The sequence below is a fragment of the Podarcis bocagei genome (assembly GCF_964188305.1).
Source record: "Podarcis bocagei genome assembly, chromosome: 4".
Classification (NCBI taxonomy): Eukaryota; Metazoa; Chordata; class Lepidosauria; order Squamata; family Lacertidae; genus Podarcis; species Podarcis bocagei.
In genome coordinates this window covers 44,421,414-44,446,039 of record NC_138128.1, presented here as the reverse complement: position 1 = coordinate 44,446,039, position 24,626 = coordinate 44,421,414, and the positions used below count along the sequence as shown (strand labels likewise).

Below are 24,626 nucleotides of genomic sequence, written 5' to 3'. Positions count from 1 at the left end.
CCCAGTCTGGCTCCTTAGGGATCTATCCTCCTTGCTGTGTTAAATAACATCTTGAATTAAGGGTGAAATTTAAAAACAGAGCAGTCCACGGGGATGAAGGGGTAGCACCAGATGAAACGGGGGAGAGGGGCAGAGAAGGAGCAAAGTATATTTCTGGATGAGCAAGTTGTGTCCTCACGTTAAGATCTCTGGCAGAAAAATTACCATAAAGTTAATGACAGGTGTCTAGCAGCTGAAGGGGGTGGAGTGAGGGCGAGCTCATTAATTTGGGGGGGACACTCTCCCCCACCGCGCCCCCTCTAGCACAGCCCGTGTGGGATGCCCGGGCACATTGCAATGGTGACCATCCCAGCGGATGAAGGTCACGTTGCCCTTCGCGTGCGCTTCGTGAGCGCCGTGCCTGAGGGAGCGACCAGGCGCCTCTTTCTGGACGCATGCGCCAAACCTTCATAGTTCCTCCTAAAAAACGCACGTATGAATTCCAGTCTGAGACACAGACGGCCGGACCGAAAACCAGAGCATGCGCAATACTGAATCCGGAGGGAGGGGGTTGAGTGGGGCTAGAATGCCCATAGAGATTGTAAAGGTGCAGAGGTACAATTCAACTATCTGGAGGCAAACTTCCTGGCTCCTTTAAAAGCGGTTTTAGTTTCTCCTGGGTTGGAAGAACTGCTCAGAGAAGTCAGTGAATGGAGATACAGTATTAAGAATTTTTATGTAGCGTGCTCCTTTGTAATCCAGATCTTATTTTGTGTGGCAGGTGCTATTTAACATAGTTTCAATACACTGACAAATTGCTCGGCCATTAGCCAGTTATTTCATATGGAGCCCACTTGCAAAGTAGAGATGGGCCCCAGCCTTGTTTCCAACAACAACAAAAAGCCCCATAGAAAACACTCTTAAGGTTGCCACAAATATACTTTAATTATCTTCTCCTCGGACTTGTTCACAGCCGAAATTGGCGATCAACTCTGTTGACTTGCATAAAGATGCGCTGCACTTAGCGTTTAGAAACATGTCTTAAATATGATTTCCACACGAAAAGATCTGCACACCTATCTTGGCTGCTGCGTTTGGCGAGAGGGAGCTCTGCTGCCCAATCACAACTAAGCCGAAACCTTAGATTTCTTTCTTTCTTGATGGGCAACTCTCATTTCTCTTGGGTAGAAAAACGTTATGCGAAAAGCGAGCCCGGAATTTGTCCGCTGCCTGTCTGCGCGGATGCCTGGGATGCGCCACCACGGAGGGCTGGTCTTTGGGCGCACGCCCCTTGCCTGGCCGAGCGTCTCCCGGTCGGTGGCGTCGCAGTGTGTAGAGTGCATCCGCGGCGCTTGCATCGCATCCCAGCTTCTCGGTTCCCGCCATGGCTGCTGCTTACAGGCTAGTTTTGGTTCGGCACGGCGAGAGCGCCTGGAACCTCGAGAACCGCTTCAGCGGCTGGTACGACGCAGACCTGAGCCCGGCAGGGCAGGAGGAGGCGCGGCGCGGCGGAGAAGCGCTGAGAGGTGAAGGAGACCGGGGCGCGGCGCGAGGGCTGGGGAGCCGGGAGGCTGCAGCAGGCGGAGCGCGATGGGGATGCTTGGAGGCTCTCACCCCGGGGGGAAGGGGGAGGCGGGCCAGAACTCAGCGCAGGGGTCGGGAAGGTATCCGAGCAAGGCCAGAAGATCTTGCGGGTCCTCTTTGGACCACGGAGGGTCCCAGTAGCTGGCGATGAAGGAGGTTTGGGCGTGCGGGTGTTCCCTTTCTCCTGCTTTAGCCACGTGTGGGCTTCCGCGTTCTCTCCACGCAAGAATTGGGTGCCTTGCATTTTTCTGGGACGGGTCTCCTGCTAGATGCCTAACCAGGTCTACAGTACAGTGGTACCTCGAGTTACAGACGCTTCAGGTTACATGCTAAGCCAGAAATAGTACCTCGGGTTAAGTACTTTGCTTCAGGATGAGAACAGAAATGGTGCTCCGGGGGCGCGGCGGCAGCAGGAGGCCCCATTAGCTAAAGTGGTGCTTCAGGTTAAGAACAGTTTCAGGTTAAGAACGGACCTCCGGAACGAATTAAGTGCTTAACCCGAGGGACCACTGTACTCGGAAGTAAGCCCCGCTGAATGCCGTATCACTGGCTCTCCAGTAAGCGTGCATGGAATTGGCAAGGATGCTCTCCCCCGGGGGGGGGGGCTTACTCATGTTGGGAGGGGAATGGAAAGCCAGAATGGGTTCCTGGGCTTTCGAAGCGAAACGGGGAGTTGGACACGTTTCTGGAGGCACACGCGTGTTCTCGGGCGTTTGAACGGCAAGTCTCTAACTCGGAAAGATGTAAAGTAGGACAAAGGAGAGGTTTCCTGAAGCTCGTGCATCGGCCTCCCGCTGAAGAATCGAAACGCAGCTCCCTGCAGCCGGCACTGGGGTGGGGGCGTCCTAGGCTAGCTGGAACTCCGGCCTTACTCCTTTCAGAGATTGTGACGCCTCTTGGCCCCGAATAGCCTCGGGCTAAATCTGTGCCAAGCATAACAGGGATTGCATCTCTCTCCTCTGGGCGGCAGGATGAATTGACTGAAAACGTGCAGCTTGTTCACTCGCCAAAGGCGTCACGGCCTACATAGAGAGGGTGGCATAGGCTACTCTCCCGCTGTGAAAAGGGGCAGCTGCCTCTCTAGCTATGTCCCACCCCCCGCTTCGGCTGCGCGACCTTGGCTAGGTCACTTTTGCGCATTTTGGGGTCACTGTTTCGGTCTGAATCAAGGCATGCCCCCATTGCCTCTCAAGGAAATCTCCACAGCAGCGTAATATTATTTATTTAATTTCATCTAATAATTGCTCTCATGGAACATCTCAAAGCTCTTTTGGAATAAAAACAACAGCAATAATAAAGCAATCAAATTACAGCAATTTAAAAGGCCAATTAAAAAAATTACTGTCCGATACAGAGTGAGATAAAGATAAAAGGCTTGCTGGAAATAAGAGAAGCCTTAATATGGCATGAGAGTATCTCTTCCCTGCATTCCTTACACATGGACCCTGCGTGACCATCCTGCAAGATTGCATTGGCAGTCTTGCTGGGCCTTTGATATGGAAATTCAGCAGGAGCTGCTGAGTCATTCTGTCTTGCTCTGAGAGAGACAGAGAGAGAGAGAGAGAGAGAGAGAGAGAGAGAGAGAGAAGGCTTGTGCCCATTATTGTTACAGGAAATTGGGGGGGGGGGGAGAGCTCCAGGAAGCCACTAGGGACTGCATGTTTTCTGCAGGCTCAAGAAACAGCCCGCCCAGTTCCAGTTTTTGTGCATTATCTCTCTGGGTGTAAGGAAAGAGAACAGAGTTCTGCCCTTCTCTGAGAATTGCCTAGAGTGTTTGATGTAAGCAGAATAAAAGCCCTGCATTTAAAAGTGTCCATTATTGTTCATTTCTAATGCTGTTATTGTTAATTTCTGATGCCCTCTTAAGGGGTCATCCTGGGTTGGGTGGGTGTTGTTTGCATAAAACACATTTGCATGCAATGGTGCATGACTTGCCCTTTGCTTGCCTTTGTCCCGTTTCATCTTCCGTGTTGCACAATTACTGCTTTCCCCACCCTGACATTGGTTGGCATTATTGCACAGAACCTCTCTTCCTTTCTACAGAATGGGACAATCAGGCACATGGGAGCAAGCAAATGATTGTAAGGACGTGTTGTTAAGGCTACACTACGACATAACCTAATTTAGATAGAGGTGACTGGCTGTTTCCTCTCCTCTTGGTGAGCAGAGAGCGGCTGGTGTTCAGATTCCTCCCCCACTCCAATGATTACATAAGCATTTCATCTTTCCACTATACTGGGTTTCAATGTAGCTGGCCAAAACGAGCCAGCTACATTGTAAAGTGGAAGATGCGATACGCTGATTTTGCTGCTAATTTCAACACTGGAACTTGGTAATGGTAACCTCAGGGTTTGCAGCATATGATTAGTAAACCTACCTATTTGTTTGCTACCCCTGCTATTCCATCTTCACTTTGTCGGTGGAGTATTTGCTGGATTATCCCCCCACCGCCTGGATTTGGTGGGTGACTACCTATGTCAGTGAAACATTGAGGGGCTTCCACACTAAGGTGTTAATGTGTTACAGAGCAGTTGGGATAAAGCATGCTTCAAATAAGATAAGCATTGTACAGTGGTACCTCTGGTTGTGAACGGGATCCGTTCCGGAGGCCCATTCGCAACACGAAAGGAATGCAACACGCAGCTGCGCGTCTGCACATGCACGGGTTGCGATTCGCTGCTTCTGCGCATGCACATGACGTCATTTTGTGTGTCTGCGTATGCGCAAGCGGTGAAACCCGGAAGTAACCCTTTCCAGTACTTCCGGGTCACCGCAGGACACAACCTGAAAAAACGTAACATGAAGTAAACGTAACATGAGGTATGACTGTACTCTCTGGGCCCTTCCAGATGCTGGTTATGAGTTCGACATCTGCTTCACATCTGTGCAGAAGAGGGCAATCCGCACCCTCTGGACTGTGCTGGATGTCATCGATCAGATGTGGCTACCCGTAGTGAGGACCTGGCGCCTCAATGAGAGGCACTATGGTGGCCTGACAGGCCTTAACAAGGCTGAGACGGCAGCTAAACACGGTGAGGCCCAGGTGAAGATCTGGAGGCGTTCCTTTGACATCCCGCCACCTCCAATGGAGCCTGATCACCCTTTCTACAGTACCATCAGCAAGGTGAGCTGGGAAACTCTAGTCCATTAGTGGTGTGTGGGGCGGGGGGGATGGATCATTTGGAAGTTTTCATGACTATAATACCTTCCTGTTTCTGCCCATTGTTGCCCCAGAACCATGGATTTATTGGACTCCCATTTTCACCCATCTTCTCCATCCATTGCTTGGACTTTTGCCCTTACGTTACTCTCCCTTTGTCCAGTTATTTTGGGAGTCCTACAGTTGTCTTTGCTAATTGCTGGTTTTATACGGGATGTCACTCCTGAGCTGTTTTGACAATTTAATAGAACTTGCCCCTTTCATGCAATTAATCATTTACATTGTGCCCTTTCATGGATGTTTGTACTGCATGGTGACAACAGTCAAGGTTATTCGTGGAGGGGCTGGAATCTTCCATCTATACAACAACATGTTTGTTAATGGTTTTACCACGCGAGATGGTCAGATCGCAGGCTCTAGAACTTGTTTCATCTGATCACAGTTGTGTGGATTATAATACCATCTGCAGGCATTGAAAAGCTAAAACAGCTGTGTACAATAGGCAATGAAATTGAAAATAGGCAATGAAATTAAACAGGTCAATCAGGTTAAAAACAATAGGCAATTAAATTGTGATTATGGCTGTAAAAGAGGCAACTTCTGTAGAACACGTTGCTGAAGAGCCAAAGCAATGTGCAGAAATGGCAGAGAAGCGGACTTTGGCTAAATGTTAGGAGACACCTTCACACAGCACAAGCTGTTTGACATTGCAACAGATTGCTATGGGGAAGTGCTGGATTTGCACGCCCTGGAGGCATTTAAGCAGAGGCCAGATGGCCATCTGCCAGAGATACTGCAGTGAGCAGTGAGTAGGAACTAGATTATCTTTAGGGTACCCTTCAGCTCTGTGCTTTCCCAAACATTAATAGTTTCATACCGCATTTGGGAGGACGAATAGAAAATGTTGGTTTGGGCAAACAATTATTATTTAAGGCCTAGCATGCTGTTGATATGAGAGGTAAGGAAGGGCCACTGACCAGAGGGAAAACAAATGTTTAGATGGGCTCCTGTAAAGTGCCTATTTTAAAATGTCCAGTAACACAGGCAACCAGTGAGCATGGTTCACAGCTGGAGCATGTGGTAGCACAGGCCAAAGAACCAATTCTCCCAGACAGAAGGTGCTTCATAGATCTCCCTGAGCATCTCCAGGATGAAGCAGAAATCGTGTCTTAAATGCTACTCCATATTCTTCCGCAGGATCGTCGCTATGCCGACCTCACTGAAGATCAGTTGCCTACATGTGAGAGCCTGAAAGATACCATTGCTCGGGCCCTGCCCTTCTGGAATGAGGAAATTGTTCCTCAGATCAAGGAAGGCAAGCGTGTGCTCATTGCTGCCCATGGCAACAGTCTCCGAGGCATAGTCAAGCATCTAGAAGGTGAGTCTGCTTGTGACTTAAGACACCCAAGGCCGCACAAGCCTGGTCAAGTCTAAAGGCAAGCTCCAAGAGGGTTGCCTACTAACAGTCTTTGGGATGGGCACTATAACCAAGCTCCTGATGTGATTCACTCCTTGCTCTTTGCAGGAATGTCTGAGGCAGCAATCATGGAACTGAACCTGCCCACTGGAATCCCCATTGTCTATGAGCTGGACAAAAATCTGAAGCCCATCAAGCCCATGCAGTTCCTTGGGGATGAGGAGACTGTCCGCAAGGCCATGGAAGCTGTGGCTGCCCAGGGCAAGGTCAAGAAGTGAAGGCAAACCCAAGTACTCCGTAGAAGATCTCCCCCTCCCTCATCCCTTTCCTTCCCAGCACATGCCTGCCACAGCCTGAGGGACTGGGCAGACGAGCCAAAGGAGGTGAAGCTTCCTGGGGCCACCACGTTCTTTCCTTCAAGACCAACGTCCTTCCACATTCACTTTCCCCCCAGCAGGATATGGCTAGATACACTAGGGATGTGGACCACAGTCCAGCACAGGGGTCTGGCAGATGAGCAAGCCCTAGCGCCATGGAATGTGATGCTGCTAAAGTGAAGGGGGGAATCCCCAAGCATTCCGAAGAGAGAGCCCCTCCTGCCTTCTTTCCATTTTATGTGGCAGCTGTAGTAGTATTGCTCGATTTGGTTTGGTCACTGGTGATTAAGGCTAGCTAGGGGTGCTTCAGCCAGCACAACAGGGATGCTCAAGGACCATTTATTTTTTATGGGTCTTTTTAAAGAGAGCATGTAATTTTGCTAAAGAGTCTTTTTTATTTTTAGTTGTCCCTGGAGTTACATCTGATTCTGTATTAGGTAACAATAGCCAGCTCCTTATTTCATTGCCTTCAAAATGATTGTAGGAAGGAGTGAAGCTAGGGGAAGAGAAAAGGGAACAGAACCCACCCTGGAATCTCCAGCTGCGATCCCGTAACTTTGCTGTGTAGTGCCAGTAAGCCCAGATACTGTGTATCATCATGTGTTGCTTTTCTGCCCCACAGTCTGTGTGGTATCCCTGCCTGATTTAGGGCAGGTTTACACTGGAGCTCACTTCACTGTACAATGGCTGCATTTGCCCTAATCTCAGTAAAATAAAGGAATTATGTGCAATAGCTCCTGTGTCTGTACAATCTTATTGATTCCAAGAAATAGTGTTACTTGTTGCCCCCCCTATGCTGACTCTTCATCTCTCCTTTCCCATTTAGTCACAGTATCTATCCACTGCAAGCAGGTCTGAAAAGGCCCCAGGTCATCTTTTGTTCCATCTTAAAACTACTGGCTGTGGAGCCCATGTAGGTAAAGTCCATATAAGGAGAAGTCTTATGTTCTACTCTAGCTGATCCCCAAACCACTCCCAAGGTGAGCACTGCAGGTGGTTGGTGTCCCTGTTGGCTTACACACACACAACTGCTACTGATCAACAGGGAAGTACAGTTCCCAAGTACGGGATTCCTCTTCCACGTGGCCCTGCTGGCAAAGAGAGAGATTCAAACCATTATGTTTTCCTTTTCTTCTTCTGTGGATACTAAACATAAGCCAGTACTGTATACAGAAAATGTGAACACAAGAGTAATAGGAGGGAACACAAAGGTCAATCCTGGTTTACTTATATTCAAACATTTATGTTTAGATAGGAACAATATCAAATTTCCTTTGTTTGTGACTAGGCATTCATTCCTTTGGTTCTCCCCCTCGAGTGCCTTGGAGCTATCTAATTCAGAACTTGGGCACTGCCTGGGATCCTGCACACCTAATCACCACCCTTGCTTCTCCAATAGCATATCCTCCAACAAGAGCAGGGGGTTCACTAGATCAAACTATCTAGGACTGAATGTAAAAAAGGTAAAGGGACCGCTGACCGTTAAGTCCAGTCGTGGACTACTCTGGGGTTGCGGTGCTCATCTCGCTTTGTTGGCCAAGGGAGCTGGTGTTTGTCCGCAGACAGCTTCCGGGTCATGTGGCCAGCATGACTAAGCCGCTTCTGGCGAACCAGAGCAACGCACATTTACCTTCCCGCCAGAGCAGTACCTATTTATCTACTCACACTTTGACGTGCTTTTGAACTGCTAGGTGGGCAGGAGCTGGGACCAAACAACAGGAGCTCACTCTGTCGCGGGGATTTGAACTGCCGACCTTCCAATCGGCAAGCCCTAGGCTCAGTGGTTCAGACCACAGTGCCACCCGCATCCCAGGACTGAATGTACCCAAGTTCAAAGGAGGAAGTTAACCACCTCTAGAGAAAAGCTTTTATATTGACTATAGGTGGTATTTATTAAAGATAAAAAACAGTACTGCTTATGGCTCGGAAAGGAAGAATGGAAGACAGTTTTATTTGTCCTTTACCAGGTGTTAAGATTAAAATCAGGCAGAAAAGACAGGGACAACAGGGAAGAGTTGGTTGGTTTATAAAACAGTACAACAGCAATATAAAGTTAAGAGGAATCAGGAGTTATCAACTTTTCTTTCCCAGACCATTCCAGAAGCCAAAGTGGCCCAGCTCTGTTTTGCACACTCATAAGGTCCATTCACAGCAACAGCAAAGGAGGCTGCTCCCATGCCCCTCTAAGCTTGCAAGCTGTAGCAAAGCCTTTCATGTACTTGCTGTGCATCTTGGGGCATACATCAGTCACTACGTCTGCAGAAACTGGGGCTGTACTCTCGCTACCTTGCGCAGTTCCTTGCTATGTGTACTGGGGCACTGCATTTCACACCAGCTGATTGGCACCATCTGTACTCCTGAAATCAGAACAGAAATCCATAGTTACACAGACACCCTTCCCAGGGAAAGAAAGATTCCTCCACTCATTAAAGGTGCCTTGCAACCACAATGAGACCCCCAGATATAGGGCAGTATATAAATTAAATTAATAAAAAATATACCACTACCTGGCTCTCTAAAATTTAGTTACTGCATCCATAAACTGCCCTTTTCACTTTACAACCTAAGCGGATATTCTATATTATAGAATGTCTTCCCTCAATAGTGACGTTACTAATGCTTCTTCCTTAACCATACATTTAAGAGGTCCAGAATATGTTGGCATGTTCAGTAGATTTCAGCATTATGTACAACCTGCTTGGAACGAGGCTGGTCTTACCTGCTTCACTATGAGCCACCACTACCCCCAGCTCATTTTCCGCTGTTGTCAGCAAATAGTTGGACTGTGCATCACCCAGAGAGATCTAGCCCCACAGGTTGAGTTAAGGTGCAATGCCTAAAGATTTCTCTTCCAGCTAGCACATACATACACAGCACATAAAGGCAGACACAAGAAAAGGATACAACTTTGGCCAAAACAATATCTCCTGGGCGGAAACTCTTGTAAACCTCTACCTGTCACCATGCATGAGGTGGGAAGGAAAGAGAAAGTGTGAAAGGCAAAATACTGAGACAACTTTGAGGGAAAGGGTGCAGTGAAACATGGCCGATTTGAACACAAAGAGGACATTCACCAGATCTTGTGCTAAGATATCCTTTATCCAGAAATCACAAGCCTTTTCTTCAACAAATGTACAAAAAGAGGCATTGCTAAATGTCTTCTTGCCCCCACAAGGTTTTGCTTTTCCTCAGGTAAGTTTCCCCAAGAGTAGTAATGATTTTATTATTTTTTTATCACACGGTTTTCTCCAATGAGCTCAAGGTGGCAAACCCACTTGCTCCCCCTCTCGATACTCTCTTCAGAGCAACCCTGTGAGGTAGGTTAGGCAGAGAGATGGTGACTAGCCCTGAAGCACCACCCAGAGGGCTTCAAAGTCTCCCATGTCCTAGTCCGCCATACACATGTATGTGTTCGTGCCAGGAAGAAATGCTCCTGCCTATGCGCATTAGGAATACTACCTATGCCCATCACATGTAACCAAAATGTTTATTCCACTGACCTTGTCTTTCTCTGTAGCTCTGACATCTTCTCTCCTGCAGCAGGAGAAAAGAAGGTAAGAGTTCACCCTAGTCCTCCTCTCCCTCCCCTAAAAGAAAACTGACTATACTGACTCGGCTATGAGCGATTGCCAAAGAAGAAGAAGCTTTTGGAGGAAGGGTTAGCTAGTTTAGATGAAAAACCAAAAGGCCAAGCACCTTACTGAATGAAGTAGATCTGGGTCTTGCTAGTGCCTAGATGGATGACTGCCAGGGATCCAAACACTGCCTTGGGTTCCACAACAAAATTATATAAATGAAAGGAACATAAATATAATAAACCAATTCCCACTAGCACTCAAGTGCTAATGATGAGAGTAAAACAAAATATTTGTAAGGGCTGGCCTTATCTCCTCTCTAAAAGTGCAGACATCCAACACCTCAGAAGAAGCCCCCACAACAAAGTTGTCTTCCTACCGGATAGTTCCACGGAATGGGGATTTTAATGGTGTAGAGCCGACATACAAGATGTGCACTTTGGCAAAACGAGAGTTAATGCTGCAAACCTGGGTGGGAATATTGGGGGTGGGGAAAAAGGGGAGAGAAAACCATAACTGAATTTCAGATTGGACAAATCGAGCAGAGTAATCACAGGGAACAGTAAGTTCAATGCCTCAGCAATTCCCCCTCCCACTTTTCTAAGTAACAAAAGTAATTTTAGGATTGCAGTCGATGATGCTTTCTGCTCTGTGGAGGAGAAAAATCAAAGCTAGTTTTTGAGATGAAGTACGTGCTTCTTCCTTTCCATCAACAACACTTTGTTCTGGCGAGGGCAATCCTTGCAAGGTTTATACTGGACTTGCTAATGAAGGAACTTGGGCTTCTGGTATTTGGGGCTGAACAGACCAAGAGCCCTGATATTTATTACTAGGGGCTGAGCTCTTGCTCCCTGCACTTGCCAGCTACACCCACCCACTTGTCAACCCCCCCCCCCTCCTCTCATGCATCACCAAGTCAACCCCTCCCATTAGAGCACATCAAACCACCACTACCTGCTCCCATTAGTTTGCCCTCAGCTCACCTAGGTTTCCCACCTGTCTCCCTCCTCCAATTCTCTTATCCTCTGATGTTGCTAAGGCTGAAATGGTGTCACTGGAGAGACAGGCAGCAGCAGAGCAGGATGGTTGCTGGGCTGCTGCCTAGCCCTTCCTGGCCATTCTTCCATGGTTCGACTGGGCCAGACACCTGCCTCCATCTCTCTCCTCCTACCACCTTTGTCTCATTCCCCAACACTGCTGTGATGGACAAGTAGCTCTCAGAAGTCTGTTGTCACACTGTAGCTTGCAGTGCCACAAGCCAAGCAAACTGCTGTGCGAAAACATCCATGCCATTTTATTATATATCAAGACATTTATATCCCACCTTTCCCCACAAAGCTAGTCAAGGTGGCAAACATGATTCTCCTCTCCATATTATCCTCATAACAACCCAGTGAGATAAGGGAGGCGAAGAGTTGGTGACTAGCTCAAGATCACCCAGTGAACTTCATGCCCGAGTAGGGATTTGAACCCTGGTCTCTCAGGCCCTAATCAGACACTCTAAGGAGTACACCACATAAAAAGATGTAGAAAACATTGCTCAGCTGCAATAGTCAGACTTGTGGCAAACAGCTTCTATATTTGGTTCACAGCCAAACCTGTTGCTTTCCTTGGCCCACCAGTAGATGAATGAAAGACAATTCTACTGTGCCAAGATAGAAATGAGGTTACCTTGCATGTCACTGTAGCTCCCACATCAGGAAGAAGCTGAGATTCCACGTCCCTCATCACAGAAACCACCGGGAGCTAAAGAGAAGCAAAGACTAGTCATGATTTATTTGACGCATTGCTTTAGAGCAGTGCTCATCAACCACAGGTCCTCAGGTGTGGATGGACTAAAACTCCCATCAACCCCATCCAGTTTAGCCAATGGCCAGGGATAATAGGTGCAGTTCAACGAATCTGGGGGACTCATGGTTGAAAACTACTGTCTTACAAGTGTTAATATGACAGCCCGGACACTGAGATCCAGCACCGAGGGCCTTCTGGCGGTTCCCTCATTGCGGGAAGTGAGGTTACAGGGAACCAGACATGCTTCTCGGTAGTGGTGCCTGCCCTGTGGAACGCCCTCCCTTCAGATGTGAAGGAAATAAGCAGCTATCTTATCTTTAAAAGACATCTGAAGGCAGCTCTGTTTAGGGAAGTTTTTAATATTTAACGCTGTATTGTTTTTAACACTCGATTGGAAGCCGCCCAGAGTGGCTGGGGAAACTCAGCCAGATGGGAGGGGTAAAAATAATAAATTATTATTATTATTACTACTATAAGATAACCATGTCTCAAAACTTCTTCTGGATTACCAGCTGATCATACACTTGTTGTTGTTAATATTTATTAAATTTCTATACTGCCCTATATCCACAGGTCTCAGGGCGATTCACAGGAAAATATAAATGTAAGCATCTAATCACTACAGGTGCCACAGGATACATTTCAGGCTTTATAGGGTGTCATGATTATGCACCATCCAGTTCACATGACATGAAGCTCACCTGCCTTCTTGCACAGACCCACCTCCAGTCAAGAATCTGTGAGACCCAGAACAGCTCCACAGCTATTCACAGAATCATACTGTAGAGTTGGAAAGGACCCTGAGGATCATCTAGTCCAACCCCCTGGGATGCAGGAATATGCAGCTGTTCCATATGGAGACTGAACCTGTAACTTTGCCATTATCAGCACCATGCTCTAACCAACTGAACTATGTTGACTCATCCAAGGTCACAGCTATGCACTCCCCACCTCCCCAACTTAGTTCCTCTCTTGGTCCTACACTATGAACTAGCACTGCTCACACCAAAGCATTCAGTCCTTGCAATTCCCACTACACCACCCCCTCATACTGTTGCCCAGAGGTTGCTTCAGTCTCACCATGCCATTCTCACTTTTCTTCATGAGACAACCAGCCAGGGAGGCATAGATCGAACCATGACGGGTGTAGGTGCCGCTTCCAGGGGTTCCTTCCTCTAAGCTGCAGAGTCTCTCTCCTGCAGGACAGAATGCAAGTCAAACATCTCATTGCCTAGAGTTGACTGTCCTTTCAGACAGTAACAGACGCAGCAGGAGAAGCTGCCATAGTGAAAAGCAGGACCAATTCATGTACCCCCAGCCCTATTTATTGACTCTCATCATGCTGTTAACAGGTGCGTATCAAACATTTAAAACTTTCCTATGGTTTAAAACGGGGGCAGGAGGGAGAGGAGGCACAAATCCTAACATTACCCGGCTGCACAACTGTGTTGCAGTTTGCCACTGTTGCCATCCTGAACACGGACTGTCCTGATACCTCTCCCATTGAGCTACCTGGAGTTATAAACATAGACCACTTATAAACGCCATCTCCAACTCCTTGAAATATTCCATCAATGGTGTCTCCAAAATTTTTTAACCATCATTTGAGAAGACAGGTGAACTAATGCCAGTGTACTGGAAGAAGCAAAGATCACCAGTGTCGAAGCAATGATTCTTCAACATCAACTTAGTTGGACTGGTCATGTTGTTCAGATGCCTGATTATCATCTTCCAAAGCAACTGCTCTATTCCAAACTTAAAAATGTAAAGCATAATGCTGGTGGTCAACAAAAGAGGTTTAAAGACTCTCTCAAGGCAAATCTTTAAAAATGTAGTATAAACACCCAGTCCGTCTTTAGCAGATGCGGCGTCGGGGTGCAAATATCTGCCCAGCGCCCCCAAATAACCACGGATGGGGGGGCACGTGAAGCTGAGCACTGCCAGCCATGGGGGGGGGGCACAACTCTCCCCCATGCTGCTGCAAGAGAGCAATCCCCGCAGAGGCTTGGGAGGGAAGCTGTGCACCTGCCAGCCATAAGAGGAAGGCACGCTTGGCAAACCCTCACCTTGACCAACTCCCGCCTGGCAACCTATGTCCCCACTGTGGAAAGACGTGTGGATCCAGAATTGGCCTCCACAGTCACTTATGGACTCACGGTTAAGACCATGTTTATGGAAGACAATCACACTCGGCTACGAGTGATCACCAAAGAAGAACTTCAATAGCGCGACTTCGTTTTTGCACCCAGCCAGGACGCCTCCCTCCTCCCGCCCCGGCTCTCCCAGTCACCCACCAGGGACGCAGTACCGCGCGGGAGCCATCCTGCCCGGGGCGAGTCTAAGCGGCGGCCTCCCTCGCGGGAAACGCGCCTTCCGAAGCAAGTCTCCCCCACCGAAAACAGGGCTCTGAGCCGCTGCCTCATTGGCCGGCTCTGCTGTCACATGACTTCCTCCCCGCGCGCACGCTTTTCTCCCTTGGCGGAAGAGCTATTATAGAAAACGGGGCGTGCGGGGCACACAGAGGGAGAACCATAGGCAGAAAGCGCGAGGAGACCGTGCGAAGCGACGCGCAGTGGGTGACGGGAATCGTAGTTCGGCTTGGCGCTCGCGGCGTAGAGTCGCGCATGCGCAAGGGTGAGGGTGGTCAAAGACAGGGAGCAGGATGCCTCGGTGGATGCGGTAACGCGGGGAGCGGGTGGTAGTCTCGGTTTGACTACACCCTGATCATGGCAGCACCAGGTAAGGCGAGGGGGATCCCTCTGACGCGCGGTGGTCCTGCGGTGCATGCTGGGGCAGACCTCGTTTCCCCTGCACGCTTCGGGAGAGCCGGTGCTCTTTCGCCGCCGGGTAGCTCCTCTTCTCCATTGCTGCTTAAGGGCTTCGTCTGTTTGCTAAGGCTGCCGTGCCCGGTCTGGGCAACAAAGCTGGGGCTCGGTGCTCTTCGCTTTCCCAGATATTGCTTAGCAGCGTCCCGAATGACTGCATCCTTGGAATGCACGTTGGAACAGACCGTCCCCGGGAGGCATGGCTAGAGAGAGCTATGAGCCGCTGAACTCGGTAGACACGCGCCTTCAGGTCCCCACGCCTCTACAGAGCTTTCGTGGGATGCATACGAATGGTGCTTCTTCCCTGTCCCCACTTCTCTCTGGGGTTTGTTCCAGTGACCGCCTCTGGGGCCGTTATGCCTAGAGCAGGCGAGCTGGGGCTCACGCGGAGGTGGAGCTTTAACCTCAGCTGATCTCCCTTTTCTTAGAAAATATAGTGGAGACAGAATCCCTTCCCCCACCCCACTGGGAGCCCATTGACTCACCCACGCAGGTCTCGCTGTCTCATAACCATCTCAGTGGTTAATCTTACCTTGTGTGACTTCTGCTGTTGCTGCCATCTGCTAGAGGGGCAATGCTGCCTTCAGAAATCACCCTTAATCCGCGCTCAGGAAGGATGCCAGCTCTGCTCAACTGGCAGAGAATGGGCCGAGCTCTGGGTGCAGAGACAATGCTTCTCTATCTTTCTTTCTCTCTGTGTGTGTTATTTTCTGCTGTAATGTCAACACAGACGGGCTGCTGTGTGCGAACACACTTATCATCTAGCTGCATATGAGCTGGTATACTTTGCCTGAAAGCTCTAATTTTGATTCTAAATGTATTGCCTCATAAAAACTAATTATGTGATATTATTATTATTATTATTATTATTATTATTATTATTATTATTATTATTTAAATCTCAAAGTGGTTTACAACAATGCATTCTGTTGTGAACCAAGTAAAATAATCTGTTTTCCTTGGGGGTGGGGGAGAGACTTGGAGGTGTTCTTGCTATTTATTTGGCTACTGGGCAGAGCGCTGCAGGAATTCTGCAACATGTTGTTCAATTTTACCAAAGTTTCTACAGAAGCAGAATTAAGAAGATCCAGAACTATGCTGATCCTCTCCCCTCCCATCCTTGTGAAAATACATTCATGTGTGAGAGGCTGTGAGGTATTGTCCCTGTTTAATGTGCAGCTATAACTTACCCTAAGATGAACCAAAATAGGGTCACTTGTGTTCAGACTAACTACAAGGAATGTACTCTGTTGAGAGCACCAGAACACCTTTTTGAGGCAAGTAGAATTTGAGTGGAGTGAGAGGTTGCTAGTACTGTACAGTAAGATATAAGTGGAGATTGGGCATAATGGTTGCTGCAGAGTCCACCATAGGCCTACTTCCCTAAGTTTCCATACGCTAAAAATAATAATTTGATCTCTCGACAGTGGTGCCAAATTCCTTTTTAGGTCTCTTTGTTTCATTTCTGCACTGTGACCCCCTTACTAAGTTCCACCTTGCTGGTACTGTCACCACCCCTGAGGGGTTCGTAGGGTCACATTCTTGGTTAATATTAATTGGCCAAGATCAGCTTTCTCCAGAGCTGGCCTAGCTCAGGTTCCCTCTTGCTCTTAGATTAGCTGCAGCTTGATGCTGGAGTTCTGCGAACAGGTAAGTGCCATCATTTTGTTCCTCCTCTTTTATCATTTTGGCCTCCTTAGCCCTGCTAGCTTTAGTAGACAGGTCTAAATTGGATATTTTCCCCAACTGAGGTAGAGATGTCAAGGGGATGTGCTGAACTCTCACATAACCAGGACTGGGTTTGGGAAGGTATCACTGTTGGCTCCCCACCCCCTCTCACCAGTCAATTCTTTCCCAACCCAGAAATATTTTGCAGAGATGAAAAGATTCATGGGAGCAAGGATTCAATCCTCTCCCTCCCTGCATGTCAGCTCTCTAAATCTCCTTTTTAAAAAATACAGTGGTACCTCAGGTTAAGTACTTAATTCGTTCCGGAGGTCCGTTCTTAACCTGAAACTGTTCTTAAACCTGAAGCACCACTTTAGCTAATGGGGCCTCCTGCTGCCACTGCGCCGCCGCCACACAATTTCTGTTCTCATCCTGAAACAAAGTTCTTAACCCGAGGTACTATTTCTGGGTTAGCAGGGTCTGTAACCTGAAGCATATGTAACCTGAGGTACCACTGTATAATTTTTATTAATTTCTTTTAACACAATATTTCAGCATACCAAAAGCAAAACAAATAAATTCTTTGCTCTACTGAGCTCGTGACTTCCCTCCATCCCTTCAACCGGTTTTTTAATTTTCAAATCTTTGTGCCACACTTTATATCCTCTACTTCAGACCTTTATATCCTTATGATCAACTCTGTCTCAATGGTCTATAAAGTTTTTAGATTTAGAGTTTTCTCATTGCATGATTTATATCAATCCCACTAGTGTCTTCACATTTTTACAATAATTATTCATGTGGTCAATAAATTTACTCTCTTTGAAACTTTTGGTCGTCTTGGTTCCGGAAGCTGTCTGTCAGCTTGGCCAGTTCCGCATAGTCCATCATCTTTGCCTGCCACCCCTCAATCGTTGGTAGTTCCTGCAATTTCCATCTCAGCTCTCTAAATCTCGTAGGTGCTCAGCTCTATATGGGCTTGTCTTCTGTTTTGGAAGGGTCCATCCCTAACTCAAGGTATCCCCCCTACCCTAAAAATTCTGGACTACACCACAGCAAACAACTTTGGGGAAAGGGCACTGTATCTCTGCCACTCATGAGATGCCTGGTTTCCTCAGTCATTCTCTCCCTTTGCTATGAGAGCTGAAGAAGAGCCTGTTGGATCAGGCAATGACCTGTCTAGTCCACCATCCTGTTCTTACAGAGGCCAACCAGATGTCTGGGAGGAACCTGCAAGCAGGACCTGAGCGCAGAAGCACTCTCCCCTTCTGCCCTTCTTCAGTTTCCAGCAACTGGGGGCAGAGCATAGCCATCATGGCTAGTAACCACTGATAGCTGTTTTCTCCATTATGCTGGGAAAGGAAATCCAAATGCAAACTTCATAGATGTGCCTCTTTGGCCTTTGGGGTGCTGTGTGTGCTCTGGGCAATCTCTTGCCCTTTGAACTCAGTGTATATACATTCACGCCTGGGTATTCCATCTCGGAAGATGGGCAGGAGAATTGGCAGAGCCACAGAGGGGACACATTCAACTCTGGGTGCATTCTGCTAGCTGTCATTACTCACATGGACAGTGGTGGGTGAGCAAAACCTTTCCACCAATGCTGCACTGGAGTCATCTGAAGTGAGAGTGACTCCTCACCCTCAGCACTATCCTATGATCAGCCGTGACTCTTCCACCTTCCTACATCCCTTAGCATTGTGATTCTGGAGCAGTAGACTCAACCGCTGAATATTTGGCACCAAGCCTTTGCCTTCCATCTAAACCTGATGTCCAGTATCTACTTAACACTGCTTCCTCTCTCCACAGGCTCTGAGTGGCAGGGATGAGGAGCCGCCAGAGGATGTACTCTGCTGTCATGCGCTTCTTCCTGAAATGCCTGCGGATAGGTCAGCGGCGGCGGTTCTGGCTGACTAAGCATGTGGGGCAGCTCTGGCTGTATGGGCGCCTCTGTTTGCGCTCCCTGGTGTACAACTCCTTTGCTAATGGCGACACTGCTCTCGACGCCCTCTTTGAGCCCATCTACTGGCTGGTGGATCACGTCACCCGCTGGTTTGGGGTGGTGAGTATCCTGGGAGGAAAGGCAGCGGAGTGCAGCTTCAGGCCCCCTGGAGACATGTTCAGCTCTAGGAAATAAAGAGTTTGAGCCCTGGGCTTCAAGCCACCATCAAACATCTAAGCTGTGCAAGGAGATACATGACCTTGCAGATGTGGGAGGAGATGGCGCTGATGCTTTGCTGAATTCTTTTGTGGTCCCCCAGTGCTGCTGTTTTCTTCGGACTATGGGGAGACCAAGTTGGGATTTAGCATGGGGATCCATCCACTGGAAACATTCCTCCATCGAAAGGGCTGAGACTTGTCTGCAGTGTGTTGGTGGCTCAGACCCTTCCCTCTTCCCCCTCAACAGGTGTTTGTGGCCCTGGTGATCACTCTGACCAGCTCAGTGGTGGTCATAGTGTATGTCTGCCTCTTGCCACTCGTCTTGCGAACCTACCCCCTTCTTTGGATCTTCTGGCATTTCATCTATGGTCACTGGAACCTCGTCATGATTGTCTTCCACTACTATATGGCCATCACTACTCAGCCCGGTTTTCCTCCACAGGTAGGGTAGAGGCACCAATATCTCTAATTTCACTTTTAATAAGTTTATTTTTTAACACTGAGATCCATGGTAGGACATGATTTCCTACCACTTCTTCTTTCACTGGTGACTCTTACACAGAACGTTATGGACAAAGGGCTGATACCGAGTTTCCACTGTGTGCAAGCTCCAGAGGGCCCATGTCCAAATATGCTTGACCCGGTGTGTTTTGGGTTAGTGTAAGGGCAATGGCACTCTTGCAACCACGCTAAAGGCTACCGATGTTCCTTCCAGCAGCAGTTGAAGAGCGATGTTGCTGCTGTCTCCATCTGCAGGAAATGTATTGCCCCGAAGCCTGCCCGGACCCACCACTGCAGCATCTGCAACAGGTGGGCATTCCCCTTGTATCAGACCAGTGTCACGTGTGGAAACCTGAACCTTTTAAAGATGCTTTATGGGCAGGCAGATAACCAGGGTCATTTATCTTTCACATTGTATGTGAGCATGAAATGTTGTGTGGTAGCTGGTGTAGAATCCTGTGTCTGGCAAAGACTCCTGAGAATTTTAGAAAGCTTTCTGAACTCCACGTTCCCCTCTTGGCATATACTTCTTGTGATTCTCTCTTATATTTTCGCCAAATATCCAAATACTTGTTTCAGAATAAAGCACGAGAATGCAGGAAGCATAACTACTTGACTCATTGCACACTTTTGTGATCTTCATAATTTTGGACATGGAGTGAGAGTTTCCTCTGATGCAGAATTGCGATGACAATAATAATCTGAACGTATATGAATTGTTGCCTGTTTCTCATGCTGAAGTCTTGGAGTCCCTCTAACTCTTTCAGCTGAGATATAACCTGTAAGAACATCAACATAGTTTCTCTGCACTGAAAAAGAAAGTACAGTAAATAGAGGAAGGGTGGCATGGGAGCGAGGGAAAATAAAATTGTATGGTTTTAATAAATTAGGCAAATATGTTCAGTCTGCATATGTCTGTTTTGCATAATGTCTGCTACCTGTGGGATTAGGGGTAAAGGACAATGCAGAACATCAGAGCTTGGGAAATGCTGCTCAGTCCTCCTCCTCTTTGAATCTTCTTTGCTTTCTCCACTCACTTTAAACCTTTGGTTTTATTTCCCAAGCCATAAAGGTTAGAAACTTGCCTTTCTTAATGAAAGGAAACATGCTCAAGAAGCTAAATTCTGCTAAATGCTGTGTAGCCTTGGGGTGCATCTGTGTATCTATAGACTATACGCATCTCTACCTTTAGGAACACCTGCAAGTTTGTGCAGAAGTCTCCTTACACTAAGGTAACATTGCCAAAGACTGCAGAGGGCTTTGCATTGAGGCCAGTGAGCAGCCAGTACCCAGCTCTCGCCAAGCAGCCTTCAGCCAGTCTCTTGCTTGCATGCTCATTAAGGGATCGAGTGGTGACTTGTTCTTGTTTTTCTTGCCTTGTGTTGCTGCACCGTGTCATGTTCCATAGCTGCATCATTTCCTTACTATTTAAGCTGCGCTGTCAGCAACCCCTTCTCCTTCTGTCTCACCTCCAGTGTGCAATAGTGCCCTAATGCAAATGCTATTTCCCTTCCACAGGTGTGTGTTGAAGATGGACCATCACTGCCGTATCCTTCTGCAGGCCCATAGCTGGACTGACTTGGGGGTCTCCTGTAAGGTCACTTGTCCCAGGAGCGCGATGATATATGCAAAGTGATAATATATATCCCCAGGGAAAGTAAAGGATGTCTTGAGATTAACTGGTCCAAGGGGGTAAACTCGCAACATTGAAGAGGAAAAGGAAAAGTATTTGTGCCGATCTCCTGTGAGGCACGTCTCAGTAAATGATTTGGGAACAATCAGCTGCATTTCAGAGGGGGCATTCCTGTTTCAGCACCAAAGCGAAATGGTTCTTAGGCCAGAACTGCTATTCCTCCTATGTGAAGCATCATCCCCTGTTCTTCTTGCCTGCTGGGTTATGGCTTTATTAAAGTGTGTCCTGAGTAAGCAGATCTCCTCACACCCCCAAATTGAAAGGAGCAGCAAAATTGGAAGGAGCCCCAACAGGTGGCATAATACTAGGTGGATCAATTAAATCACCAGTACGGTTTGGGTGCAGATCCAGAATTGGCTATCCCCTGTTACATGGTGAGGAGGGTTGGAGATTTTTGCCTGCCTTTACAGACCTTTAACCCCAAGGGACAGCGTGGCTGAACAACTGCGTGGGGCACTTCAACCACCGCTACTTCTTCTCCTTCATGCTGTTCATGACCATGGGCTGCATCTACAGCAGCGTCAGCGGCTGGGACCTGTTCTGGGAGGCCTATGCTGCCATTGAGGTGAGGTTTCTGGCTGAACTGGGGTCTGTCTGGGCACATGGTGGCATGGGAGGGGGGGTGCTTTCTCAGTGGAGGGGGTGGGGCTCTTCCTCCTGGCCTGGATAACTGCACGAGGAGTTACATAGGCCGAGGAGAACTGAGTGTGTGTAACTGGCAGCCTCTTTTCCATCCGATAGAAAATGAAACTGCTTGACAAGGGGAGACTGCACGTGACAGCCAATCAGGTGGGGTACCTGCTGCTCCGCTGCTCAAGTCAGGGACAGGGCAGAGCATGGCAGGGGAGCTTGCTGCTCTGCCCCAGCAATTGACTCTACAGCCGTGGCTGTGACTGCTCAGATTCCCTTTCCTGGGCAGAATCACTCCTTCCTTTCTTCCTCCTAAGGGAGCCCGAGCCCATTCAGCTACAGTTGGTTGTGCCATCGAGGGGAGGAAGTGTTTGCACAGCTGGCTAAGTGACGCTGTATTCTTGTCTTCCAAAAGATAATGTATGAATGGGGAGTAAGGGAAGTGAGTATTGAACCCCGGTACCCATGCTCTGCCCCATCGCTGAATCATGATCAAGACCCTTGCCTCTCAAGAGGTGTCTTGTGCTGTGCTGTGCTGTCCGTCCACCCATTTGTCCTTGAAAGACCTCCACATCTCATTGGTTTGGGGTCACAGCATCCTCCGCTGCATCCTCGCATCTCTGGCCACCGCAACATCTGCTTTTTCCTTGCAGACTTACTCTCAGACACCACCACCCACCTTCTCCTTCCGCCAGCGAGCTTTCCACAAGAGTATAGTGTATGCCTGGGTCCTCTGCAGGTAACTGATCTGGTTGTTTGGTGCTCATGGGGAAGAGGAGGGGCAAGTCTCTCCGGAATGCTTTGAGAAAGCTGCCAAGTCAGCCTCCGGAGCACAGAGCTTTCTAGCTGTCTTATTCTCTGCTCTCTGCAAAAGCCTCATCCAGCTGTCAGTGAGAGATAATAAGCGACTTGCTCCAGCTACTTGGTCTTTGCCCACCCACCGCAACATTCCTCTGTTCATTTCCCTGCAGTTCAGTAGCCTTGGCACTGGGCGCTCTCATGCTGTGGCATTCTGTCCTCATCACTCGTGGTGAGACCAGCATTGAAAGGCACATAAACCGCAAAGAAAGAAAGAGACTCCGATTGAAGGGCAAGGTGAGGAGGGCAAGGCTCAACCTTCAGTGGGGGGCGGGGGGAGAACAGCTGAGCTCACCTAGTTGCTTGATGTGTGTGTGTCACGCTAAAGTTCCATCACTTCAGGGTGTTTAGTTAGAAAAATAGCTAAAACAGGGCCTTTTCTCCTGCAGCCCCTTCCTGTATACACAAACTTCCTCTTGAGTTGACCCTGTTATTCTCCGGCTTCCAGAAAACACAAAACTATTTTTAATCAGGCATGCATTTGAATATTTTATTTGAATTAATTTTAATACATTATATAGAACTCAGCTACATAAACAGGGAGACTTTTTTTTTAAAGGGTATGATTCCGTTGCACTTATTTTTGACCATTTGAATAATTCTGAAGTTTGACCAGTCAGATTTTCCCAAGAGGGGTTGCTATGCAGAATGGAGGAATGAATAAATATGCTAGAACCACCCAGCAGAATATAATTTCATGCTACTTTTCCATTGGCTCTAGGTCTTCCGAAACCCATACAACTATGGTCCTTTGGGAAATTGGAAGGTTTTCCTGGGTGTGGAGACACAGAGGTGAGAACGGGAAATGTGCAACTGGTATACTCTACATCTGCCCTGTCTTTTGGACAAGAGGGTGGCTGGGATTGGCTGGATTGGCTTGACAAAGCAAGGCACAGCTGAAGCTGCTTATTTTGCATTCCACAGCAATGCTGTAGCCCTCTAGGTCCTCTGTAATCTGGAAAATGCTTGGGCGGAATATACTAGCAAGCCTGTAAATGTCTTCCTGTGTTCCATTTATTCATTGAAAGATGTTCTCTTTTCTAGGCATTGGGTCACCCGAGTTCTACTACCCTCCACACACCCACCCTATGGATCTGGCCTGAGTTGGGAAACTCCACCCTGCATTGTGGAACAGAAGACTCCTCTCTTGACAATTTGAGTTGATAAAGGGCAGAGTTGACCAGCTGCTGGAAGACGGGAAACCACAGGATGCTTTCAAGGGGCAGCATAATGGACAGCACAGATCCCCGAGGTGCTGGTGACGTCACACGCCACAATTGCACCAGCTGCAGCAAACTGCTCCAGCAGTCTTAGGATGAAGGTGGAAGAGCCCCCCCAGCTGCAGGCAGCTGCGGTGAGACAGCAATGTCTTGCCCACATAATCCAGCCTATGTAGGATGAAGTATTGGTATTCCTGGTAGTGGAGGAAGGCGCAATATGCCCCCTGCCCCACCTCAGGACCCTGGCTGGTATGCCAGGGTCTTGTTACTCTTCCACTATGTAGGCAGGGATTTTTTAAACGAAAATAAAAATCATTTTAATATGGTGTGGCATCTGTTCCTCTTTAGCAGAAGAGAAGGCACAATGGTGGAAATATCTTAAGAAACTGATTGATCTCCCTGTAGCTCACAACTGTCTTTTCAGAACAGATTCCAGGCAGTGTACAAGACAATGCTGCATTTACAGATAGCTGCAGGTCTTAAGAGATTTTGTTGGTCCCAGCCATTAGGTGTAAGGCCATAGGTTAAAGTCTAAAAATATCTTTCAAAAGCCACAGATTGTCCCTACTCTTGTATATGCACCATTGCCAGTTTTCCACTCTGTTGACCTCTCACCAAACTGCAGATTTCTGTAGCCCTTTCAAAGCAGCAACACGAGAAGCTGACACTACCTCTCAGTGTTCTGCCCTTCCATGTTTGTACAAATAATTTATGAGTAGTCCAGAGCTAGTGGTACATAGTAAGATTAAGGGGGGTGGGGTGCTATTCAGGACTGGTTTTGACTACCTGAAACTCAGCTATGGAGCATGTATGAAAAGCAGCCCTGAGAAGTGTATGGGGAGGGGTTCCATTATAATAGCCATGGGACATATGCCATTAAGCACTGCTTTCTTTGCAACCATCTACTTAATAAGAGTATTAGGCCTTCAACACAGCCCCAGGCCACACCATTAATTCAAGTTAAGGTGTGGTCAATGGCTAGACCAGTGTTTCTCAAACCTGGATCCCAACCGTTGGTGGACTACAATTCCCATCACCCCTGACCACTGATCCTGCTAGCTAGGGATGATGGGAGTTGTATTCCAACAACAGCTGGGGACCCAAGTTTGAGAAACGCTATTCAAGAGTAGGCACCTTGCCAGCAGAAGTCTTACACCTAGGAAGGGTAAAGCATGGACTCTCTACTAC

General features: G+C 48.0%; 3 protein-coding genes across 6 annotated transcripts; 2 read left to right on the top strand and 1 right to left on the bottom strand.

Annotated features, from left to right (window-relative positions):
• Positions 1 to 1,270: 1,270 nt before the first annotated feature.
• On the top strand, positions 1,271 to 7,250 carry PGAM1 (phosphoglycerate mutase 1). Its single transcript, XM_081192382.1, has 4 exons — positions 1,271 to 1,505; positions 4,413 to 4,687; positions 5,921 to 6,101; positions 6,249 to 7,250. The coding sequence occupies exons 1-4, from the start codon at positions 1,364 to 1,366 to the stop codon at positions 6,416 to 6,418; spliced, it is 768 nt and encodes a 255-aa protein (XP_081048508.1). The 5' UTR covers positions 1,271 to 1,363; the 3' UTR covers positions 6,419 to 7,250.
• A 1,190-nt stretch (positions 7,251 to 8,440) lies between these two features.
• On the bottom strand, positions 8,441 to 14,343 carry EXOSC1 (exosome component 1). Of its 2 annotated transcripts, XM_081192380.1 has the most exons (9): positions 14,178 to 14,333; positions 13,315 to 13,395; positions 12,964 to 13,079; positions 11,764 to 11,838; positions 10,472 to 10,560; positions 10,018 to 10,051; positions 9,422 to 9,472; positions 9,237 to 9,321; positions 8,441 to 8,874 (listed from the first exon to the last, which is right to left on the bottom strand). In XM_081192380.1, the coding sequence occupies exons 1-9, from the start codon at positions 14,203 to 14,205 to the stop codon at positions 8,768 to 8,770; spliced, it is 666 nt and encodes a 221-aa protein (XP_081048506.1). In that variant the 5' UTR covers positions 14,206 to 14,333; the 3' UTR covers positions 8,441 to 8,767. The 2 variants fall into 2 exon arrangements, with proteins under 2 accessions (XP_081048506.1, XP_081048507.1); XM_081192381.1 differs by lacking the exon at positions 13,315 to 13,395 and having other exon boundaries at positions 14,178 to 14,343.
• Positions 14,344 to 14,474: 131 nt separating this feature from the next.
• ZDHHC16 (zDHHC palmitoyltransferase 16) lies at positions 14,475 to 23,764 on the top strand. 3 transcript variants are annotated; one of them, XM_081192376.1, is made up of 11 exons: positions 14,475 to 14,622; positions 18,186 to 18,438; positions 18,784 to 18,978; positions 19,255 to 19,346; positions 20,556 to 20,584; positions 21,162 to 21,295; positions 21,472 to 21,519; positions 22,014 to 22,099; positions 22,332 to 22,455; positions 22,940 to 23,010; positions 23,263 to 23,764. In XM_081192376.1, the coding sequence occupies exons 2-11, from the start codon at positions 18,202 to 18,204 to the stop codon at positions 23,375 to 23,377; spliced, it is 1,131 nt and encodes a 376-aa protein (XP_081048502.1). In that variant the 5' UTR covers positions 14,475 to 14,622; positions 18,186 to 18,201; the 3' UTR covers positions 23,378 to 23,764. The 3 variants fall into 3 exon arrangements, with proteins under 3 accessions (XP_081048502.1, XP_081048501.1, XP_081048503.1); XM_081192375.1 differs by having other exon boundaries at positions 19,252 to 19,346; XM_081192377.1 differs by lacking the exon at positions 21,472 to 21,519 and having other exon boundaries at positions 19,252 to 19,346.
• The last annotated feature ends 862 nt before the right edge of the window (positions 23,765 to 24,626 follow it).

What these genes read in the sequence shown, in the direction of transcription:
- PGAM1 (XM_081192382.1), top strand. Translation starts at nt 1,364, where the DNA reads ATGGCTGCTGCTTACAGGCTAGTTTTGGTTCGGCACGGCGAGAGCGCC. An exon ending in TCTACAGTACCATCAGCAAG is followed by an intron (nt 4,688 to 5,920) that starts GTGAGCTGGGAA and finishes ATTCTTCCGCAG; the next exon opens with GATCGTCGCTATGCCGACCT. An exon ending in CATAGTCAAGCATCTAGAAG is followed by an intron (nt 6,102 to 6,248) that starts GTGAGTCTGCTT and finishes TGCTCTTTGCAG; the next exon opens with GAATGTCTGAGGCAGCAATC.
- EXOSC1 (XM_081192380.1), bottom strand. Translation starts at nt 14,205, where the DNA reads ATGGCTCCCGCGCGGTACTGCGTCCCTG. An exon ending in CGCGCGGTACTGCGTCCCTG is followed by an intron (nt 13,396 to 14,177) that starts GTGGGTGACTGG and finishes TTATAACTCCAG; the next exon opens with GTAGCTCAATGGGAGAGGTA. An exon ending in ATATTGTTTTGGCCAAAGTT is followed by an intron (nt 9,322 to 9,421) that starts GTATCCTTTTCT and finishes CTGTGGGGCTAG; the next exon opens with ATCTCTCTGGGTGATGCACA.
- ZDHHC16 (XM_081192375.1), top strand. Translation starts at nt 18,202, where the DNA reads ATGAGGAGCCGCCAGAGGATGTACTCTGCTGTCATGCGCTTCTTCCTG. An exon ending in TGCACGTGACAGCCAATCAG is followed by an intron (nt 21,520 to 22,013) that starts GTGGGGTACCTG and finishes TTTTCCTTGCAG; the next exon opens with ACTTACTCTCAGACACCACC. An exon ending in CTGGGTGTGGAGACACAGAG is followed by an intron (nt 23,011 to 23,262) that starts GTGAGAACGGGA and finishes TCTCTTTTCTAG; the next exon opens with GCATTGGGTCACCCGAGTTC.